At 45.5% G+C, this 8,775-nt stretch overlaps 1 protein-coding gene across 1 annotated transcript; it reads right to left on the reverse strand.

Moving 5' to 3' along the window:
- Nucleotides 1-4,868: 4,868 nt before the first annotated feature.
- Nucleotides 4,869-5,587, reverse strand: LOC100844586 (putative ripening-related protein 6). The gene has a single exon (XM_003571876.2). It carries the CDS (start codon nt 5,521-5,523, stop codon nt 5,080-5,082), a length of 444 nt encoding a protein of 147 aa, XP_003571924.1. The 5' UTR covers nt 5,524-5,587; the 3' UTR covers nt 4,869-5,079.
- Nucleotides 5,588-8,775: the final 3,188 nt, after the last annotated feature.

Here is an 8,775-nt window from a genome sequence, read left to right on the forward strand (position 1 = left end):
TTTACAGTACCCCCTAATTAATATGGACCATCTATTTCTTTTGATCGGACGGATGATTTTAAATGGCACTCCAACACGTGTAGGATGGAGTACCGTATGAAAAATCTATGGAGTACTTTGAATTTGAGGGTAAAACGTAATTTCAATGGCAAATACTCCATACAAGGATGCTAATAATCCTCGTTAATGATTCATATAAGGTGACACAGGCGATCATATTCCGCCTGCACTGGAGGATCAGGTTTCCAACTAGTTTATGAGGCATCGATTAATCAAGCTGCGATGACCGGGGCATGGAAGGATCCCAAAGCGGATCTCTCCTTATGTGCTGGATCGAGTTCCACGCATCTCGCACCAGCACAGCGACCGGTCCGGCGAGGTGGATGCAAGAGGGTGCACCCAAAGCGTTTATGCAGGGAATATCAGCAGCGGCGGCGTGAATGAGACGACGAAGATGTGCCCGGCGGCGGCGAGCGGTTCTTCAACGAGATGTACGATTTCATCGGGATTTAGATGTAGACACGAGAGATAATAACTAAACTGCCCTTTTTAATCCAATGGTCAGATTTGAGTGGTACTCCCACCTACTCCAAAGGAGTAGCAGGGTACTGTAAAAATTCCCTCTACTGGTGGCCTTGGTCCTCATTTTATAAACAAGGGATACCACAGGTGCCACGCTATACAGCTGACACGCTAGCTACTTGCGTGTCGAGTGAACAAGAAAAGTAGCTCATCTGGAGCCACGTTGTGCCCCATGCAAATGCAAGTAAATTTCACAAAACCACTACTCTAGGGGTTAGGATTTCACGGAGTTACCACCTCAGAGGTTCGCATCAGTTTGCCACTACTCTACGGACAATAACTATCAGTTTGCCCAAATCTCACGGATTAGTGCATTTGACAGCAGAACTGACAAGTTGGACCCACGTGTAAGGTCTTTGCCATTTTCAAAAAGGACCCTGACCTTTTTCTTCTTGACCCATCGTCTTCCTTAGGGAGCAGCAGCTCCACGGGAGGCCGTGTGGGCAGGTGGCGTAGGTGCGGGGAGGCGGCGCAGGCAGGTGGCAGCCGGGCACTGGCGCGGGAGGCAGGGCATGGGCGCGGGGAGGCGGGCACGGGCGAGGGGAGGCGGCGCGGGCAGCCGGGCATGGGCGCGGAGAGGCGGCGCGGGCGCGAGCAGGGGGCACGGGCGCGGGGAGGCTGCGCGGGCGCGGGCATCCAGGCACGGGCACGGGGAGGCGGTGCGGGCACGGGCAGGGGCCTTGTCAGCACCGGCGAGGTGGCCGGAGAAGGGGAAGAAAGGAGAAAAGAAAATTAATGGAAATAACAAGGGGCTAAATGGATAAATTGGATGCCACGTAGGATCTTACAAGTGGTCTCAACTTGTCAATTCTGCTGTCAAATGCACTAATCAGCGAGATTTGGGCAAACTGATAGTTATTGTCCTTAGAGTAGTTGCAAACTGATGCAAGCCTCTGAGGTGGTAACTCCGTGAAACTCTAGCCCCTAGAGTAGTGCTTTTGTGAAATTAACTCTGCAAATGCCGATCTACTGCTTACAGTAATAAAAACGTGCACTAGGATCACCGCCGTAGGCTAACTGCAGTGGAATAGACCCACCACTTTAGGCTGCCCGTTCATTTAATGCTCTGTCTTGAATACAACCTCCTTTACACACCAGTCGGGGTCGGGGTAGTTTGCGGGGGAGAGCCCCGTTGTGGGTACGGCTCGCTGCGGCGTCCTGCTTGCGGGAGACAGGCTGCTTGTGGGGCAGCCTGCCCAAGACTTGCCAGGCATGAACCTCCCGGGCTTGTCTTGCCCGGGTAGCTCGCCCTGCGGGTAATGGCCGTCACGACCCACACATTCAGCAACAGTGGGACCCCGAGGGCCCCCGGTACGACAAACTAGTACTGCATAACACAGGTAGCAGTAAAAATGACGCACACGGTCAAATCTAAATGGGTTTGAATGTTACGCAGAAAAATGTATATTTCAAAAAATCAAGGTATGGATAAAAATAAAAGGTCAACCCATGACCCTAATCTATCTATTATATACTAAAAGCAATATCAGAGGTTCTGAGGCGAGGCATCACATTGATCCATATCATCCGAATTATTTTTTCGGTCAGATCTCATATTTAATGATTAAGATTTAATGTGTTGGATTTATCCACCTAATGGGCTAGCAACGAAACCGTTTGAGGCCTATGCAGGCCCAATCATAATTGATTAGTGTATCGTAGAAATAATTGGACTTTTTATAATTGTATCTCTGAACATAGTCATGGAGATTGCTATAAGTGTACATCGCCCATCAATCTTCCTCGGTGTGTTTTGCTCGGTACATTATAGCGATCAATAGAATTTAATCGAGCCAGGTCAAGCCAGAATGTATATGGACATCAAACAACAGATTTCTCCCGTTCTCCCGTACTTGAGTTGGTTACATGGGGTTTAAGAATACGCTCGGCTTTTAGGGGAGGGCCAGCACGTCACAACCAAAATAATACGGTAATACTGATTTGCATCGCCTGCATGCATGTATTTGAATTTGCAGTAGAGTAAAATGCACCATAAGTCTTATAACTACGCTAGGTGTGTCAACTCGATCCGAATTCTATTAACTGCATATTTGAATCCTAATTTTTTCATATTTGTTCACCGGTGGTCTTAACCGCGCCCAAGAAGGTGCTCCTTTTGTTTTTTGTTTTTTTAACCAGCCAGGTGGCGACCAGCGCGCGTTCTGGCCTCGCGCGGATCGACGAGATGGCTCACATGTGTGTCTCGGTCGAGTCAAGTGTCAGTGTGGTTGCTAATCTCGATGGGTATACATACATAGGTACACTACCTGAATATATTATTCCAAAGAACTGGAATATTACAATAGGGGGGAAAGGTAGATAGAAACTGCCCAAACACAAACTGGACTAGACTAGCTACCACCGAAGAAGCGATCTCCGACATGCACGAGAGGAGTGCCTCTGACGTCGTCGAAAAGCGAGTACCGGTTGCACAATCTCCACCCGCTTGGTCAGCGGCCAAGTGGATCCAAGCACCAACTAGTCAACGAGTGTTGTTACCCAGTGCATCTAGTCGAAGGGCGTCACACAACGAGACAACGCTGCAGATCTCAACCTTGCCGGCCGAAGAATATGCCATCACTGCGAGCTAGTCCATAAAGGCTATCGAAGGGCGTCGCGACACCGAGTCTAGACCACAAACACGAACCTTGACTGCGAGCTCAAGAGCCATGATGACCCTGAGAACTGTGCGAAGTGTAGTGTGCTGACTGTGCCGACGAAGGGCAATGGGCAGCCGAGACTTCACCAAGAACACGAAACTTACTTGCAAGCATCGACCACTGCAACTCCCAATAGGGGCCTGACCGGAAGTTATTGGGGAAGAGACGCTAGCATGCGCATCTGACTAGTAAACAACACGAACACATACATAGGAAGGAGATGCACTATGCAAGAATAGAGCTCTCGTGGACGAACTCCTATGGCGGTTCGAGCGGGGAAAACAAATCACAGCCACTGGTGGTCCAGCACCAGTGGGGGTGGAAATGGTGACAAAAGAACCACCGCCAATGGTGCTCCACCACTAGTGGTTGTGCACGTCCACAGCAACAGGTGTTCAGTGGGGATTTCCCCAGTTGTTACCGGTGCTGTTCTATGTTCAAAACAGCCACGGGTGACCCAACACCACCCGTGGCCGTTTGAACTGAAAACAGCCACTAGAGAGCGCTGAAATTATAAAATTCATAACTAATTCATAAAAAAATGGTTCTTTTTTGTAAATTCTTCACTTTTCACGCTTTATATTATGAAGCAATAATATAAGTGATTTTGGTATGAAAAACTAATTACTTTTTATTTATTTCATATATGATGATTATCTTGGTTGTAAATATTTTTTTCTACAGAACACCATGTGATATTTTTGTTCCAACATGTTAATCAATAATAATGAAGATCTTAGCAGAAAGAATCATCTTTGTTTAATTTTTCATGAATTAGATAGGAATTTTCAAGTTTCCGCGGTCTGCAGAGGGTCACCAGTGGCGGGTCGTGTCTAAACACCCGCCACTGATGTGGGGTCACCAGTGACCGGTTTCTCAGCCCGCCACTGATGTGGGGTCACGAGTGGCGGGTTTGTTAGCAAACACCCGCCACTGGTGATCCCCCTGGAGACTGCTGAAACTTGCAAAAATGATAACTAATTCAAAAAAAATCCAAATGATGTGATTCTTTTTATTCAAGTCTTCATTTCTATTTATTAACATGTTGGAACAATAATATCACATGCTCTTTCTCATAAAATATGATTTTCCATTTTTTTCAATGCAAAAATGATTTTTTTTGTGAAGCAAGTACGCTGTATATGGTATGAAATGGCACCTATACAATTTTCGCACAAACTAGAACATATTTAAGTGGTTGTGTCTGAAGGGTTTGAATTTTCTAGCTATATCGATACTTTTCCCCATATAAATGAATTTCTAGCGATTTCCTAAAAGTAATTCAAATTTGAATTAAAAGTGTGTGATAGTTTCTTCCTAAGAAATTCAAAAAATCATTTTAAGGTACCCAGATAAGAATTATGTAAGATTCATACAGGGTGTTGAAATATTTAGCACCTTGTTATGGAAAGATGTGCCGACAATTTTCACCCCATCTTGCGAAAATTCTAATAATATGAAGAAAATTTCAAAAAAGTCTACGCGGTCCATCAAACCCATGCATGGAGATTGGGAGTGAATTGAAGCTCTGAAAGGATAGAGAGATCAAGGAAAAAAAAGTCCACACGGTCCATCAAACTCAGCTTTTCATATCCCATTTTAAATCTTCTTCTTCTTTTTCGCGGCGGCAGTAAATCACATTTATTAATGTAGGAAATGTTATTATTACACAGTTCTCCCGTGATCTTTGAGGTTTCTCCTCAAGCAACCGGGAGCAAGAGCTAAGACGTAGCAACAGAACAGATCTACGAACCCCTCCCGGCCTGCTCGCACGAGGCCAATGTATTATTCAAACGACCAATCGCCGGCCGCGCGCGGTCAATTCGACCTCAGATGCTCAGACGTCGGACCATGTGACAGGCACCTCGCCGATGTTGATGTCGAGCCCGAGCGCCTGCCAGACGGCCGGCGACGTGTCCACGATGTTGTTCTTGCACCGGCCACCCCGGGAGTCGCACTCGTCAATGACCGTGGCCTCCACGCTGCGCCCAGTCTGCGCGCTCGTGATGCGGATCTTGTGGAAGCACCGGCGTCCGCCCGCGTACCACACCGTGGACAGGGCCACCAGCAGGTCCTTGTCGCTGTGGAACTTCCCGTCGCACTCCGCCGGCCCGCCCCCACTCCCGCCCCGCTCGAACCCGTTCTCCGTCATCACCGCCGGCGTGCCGCCGTCGCCGCCGCCGTCCACCTTCCGTGAGGCCCGGACGACTGCCGCGCAGTGCGCGGACGCGTGCAGCAGGATCACGAGCACGGCCAGGGCTGCAAGCTTACCGTTCGCCATTGCTTAATTAAATCGCTCCTGCTTGCTGCTTTAGTTTGATTTACTATAGCCAGCTAGTGTTGCATGCACGCGTTGTGGGTGCTAACGGGGTGTGATTTCGAGGGGTTTATATAGGCAGTCGGGTGTCGATGGATCGCTGTCTTTGTGTGCGCCGCTGCCTTGTGATTATTGGTTCTTGGATTTTATTCATTTTTGTGTAGTTACGCACGATACTCTCTCGATCGGCGGGCTCGATAAGGGACGAATTAACGGCCCGTTCTGGGGACACTTGCGTGGTGTAAAAACGATGTGTTTGGATTTCATGGTGAGTCTAAGGGCTGTAGCGGTAATACCAGAGCGAATAGCAACTGAGCAGGTCGCCCGCGGCGGAGTTGATCGATAGCGATTCTAGACAACAGAAAAAACATGATGGAATGACCGATCGAGTATGTTCCAAACCATATGCGCACGGCAATGCTGCCGTCACACGCCAGGCCATCCTGCCCCAGTTAATTAACTTTTTACTAGTACTACTGCATAACACAAGTAGCAGTCTTACAATCCACCCCATATTTCGTTTCTTTAGGGCGGCTGAAGCGATTCCAATTAGAGCAAGAGGTGGGCACACCATAGATGGTGATGCAAATGGAACATAACAAGACTGCACAGGACCGGACGGGTTACCGGCCAAGGTTTTGGTTATCTAAATGGGTTCTCTGCATCAAAATGATGTGCACAACCAAATCTAAATGGGTTTGTTAACCAAACTATGTATGTTTCAGAAAATCAGGGTATGGATAAAAATAAAGGTCAACCTATGACCCTAATCACCACTAGGATCCTAATTAAGAGAAATAGCTCCATTCACTACACTATAGTTGGCGATGCTGGTTTCATTTTGCGAGTGGATGTCTGTGCATTTTTTTGAGCATGTTTTGACCGGATCACTCTGATCCGAGTCTTATTTGTAATGTTTTGTGAGCCCTTTTCTTTCCATGTTTTCATTTTAAAGACTATGTGTTGTATTGACTTTCTGGCAATTTCTTTAACAGCCCATTTGGCAACCATCGTTTCATTTCATTTTGGTAGAAATTAAATGAAATCAATTTTTTTTATAGGATTTCATTTGGTTTAATTTGAATTTCTTGTTCAAAAACAATGTTTGTCTACCACATGGATTTGTAGAGTGAGAGGCAATTTCAGAGAAATGATGACTTATCGAGAGGAATTGGGGTTAGTTATAGCGCAATTACATGGAATTTGAAATTGAATTTCTATGGCTAATTCCGTGCCAACCAAACAAGTTCTTTTCTGAAATTTAAAATGAATTCTAAAATTCTAGACCCAAATGATGGGTGTCAAAGGAGTTGTATGGAAATCGATGGGGAGCCAATTGTTAGAAAAAACACCATAGTTGTATTTGTGAATCACATGTTGGTGCAATAAATAATTATGTTCAAAAGGAAAAAAAATGGAGAAAACTTGACCGGTAAACTGCCAGGATTTTCAAGATGCCGCAATACCGTAAATCCCGGGCCCTCCCAGAAAAAAACAGGATCTCGTGGCCAAAACCTTATTCATGACTAAGTTTTGTTACTCCCTCCGACCTGTATTACTCGTCTAAATTTGCCCAAATACGGATGTATCTATGCGTAAAAAGCGTCTAGATACATGTAATATTTTGACAAATAATTTCGGCCGTAGGGAGTAGCAGATTTGGGATGTTATTAAGGATGATTTGACTGACTTTTCTCTACTTCAGAATGGGAACACCTTGCTGCCAAAAACGGGTCCACCTAAAACAGAGGGTGCACGCATTTCAAATACAGAAGTATCAGCCAATATTAGTTAAATGTAACTTTAAAACATTTTGGTAAGATTGGTACCAATCGCATAAATGCGGTAGCGAATATTATCGTTTGCCCAACACAGACGAACTTCATGTTGGACAGACACATCCTTGAAAGAGTGGTCTAAAACCAAAATTGTCTAAAATCGCCCTTTCCATACTATTTCTAACTTCATTTGCATCCCTCATCCCGCCTACCTCTTGAACCCAAACCAGAGTGGTCTAAGATCGCGCGCTGTATACGAGCGCCCTTGAATTAGACCCCGACCGCGCACGCTTATTAGGCCTATTTACAGTCATTGGACCCTAACAAGATGTAGTACTGCACAACTTGAAAAAAAAGAAAGGACGTCCTACTGCACATTTGTCTTCAAAGTGCTGCCTCCGTCGATAATTCTTGTCTCAATTTTGTTCAAATGTGAATGTATCTATTCTTAAAAAATGTCTAAATACATGTAATATTTCGAAAAGAATTATGAAACGGAAAGAATACATGGAGCGACCCACCGAATTCTTGGCGACTTAAATAATCCTTGCACTTGGATTCACTCAATTTGAAACAGACTTCGGCTAATTTTGCCAGGCTTGGCTGAAATGAAAACGGAAAACGTGCTGCCGAATTACAGTGGTGGCCAGCCATGTCGCCATGATCTGCATGTGAATCGATCTGAAAATGAGACTATAGAGTGACTGGAGTAGCTAGCTATAATATATAAAGTTGATTTCCACTAATTGCAACTAATGTTTTCAAGTTTCACATGCAAAGTGTTCACATCATCATCGACATCATGCACATCATGAGCATGCAAAGTGTCAACATCATGTGTTGTATACTACTAGGAATTCATTTTGGTGGTCCATTCAATGATTTAATATTTTGACACTTCTGATTTTTCACTTTCACGTTGTATAAAAATAGTTCAACAAGTAGATGTTTTTCATGATATATGTCAATCTTTCTAATATCTACTGTTGTAGTAAAATAAAACCCTTATATGGGACGGGCCGTAAATCTTACGTGGCGACGACCAAGTTAACATTCCGCAAGCACGAGTCAAAGACACCTACGTGGCGCGGTCAATCCTACGTGGCAGAGGAAGACTAGTCAACGAGTCAAGCCTCTCATGCCACGGTCAAGGGGTCAAATGAGTTAGAGTGAGGGGCAAGAAAAGAGAGAGGAGAGAGCCCTTGGTCCATGTCCTACTTTTCTCACATGGTGCACACAAAAGTTATGAACCAAAAGAGCTACTTTTACCCTTTTGCCCCACTTTTCTCTCTCCCTCAAGGGTAGCCATGGTCATTTGTCATGTACCCCTAGGCTATAAATACCCTTCCATGGGGCATGTATCACTCACTCTCAACTTGAATAAACTCAAGGGGAGAGTGCTAGAGCCTCTTGCAAAGAGCTCTAGTTTCGAGATCCG

This window comes from Brachypodium distachyon, chromosome 3 (assembly GCF_000005505.3).
Source record: "Brachypodium distachyon strain Bd21 chromosome 3, Brachypodium_distachyon_v3.0, whole genome shotgun sequence".
Taxonomy (NCBI): Eukaryota; Viridiplantae; Streptophyta; class Magnoliopsida; order Poales; family Poaceae; genus Brachypodium; species Brachypodium distachyon.

Coding starts and splice junctions, on each gene's coding strand:
- LOC100844586 (XM_003571876.2), bottom strand. CDS start 5,523: ATGGCGAACGGTAAGCTTGCAGCCCTGGCCGTGCTCGTGATCCTGCTG.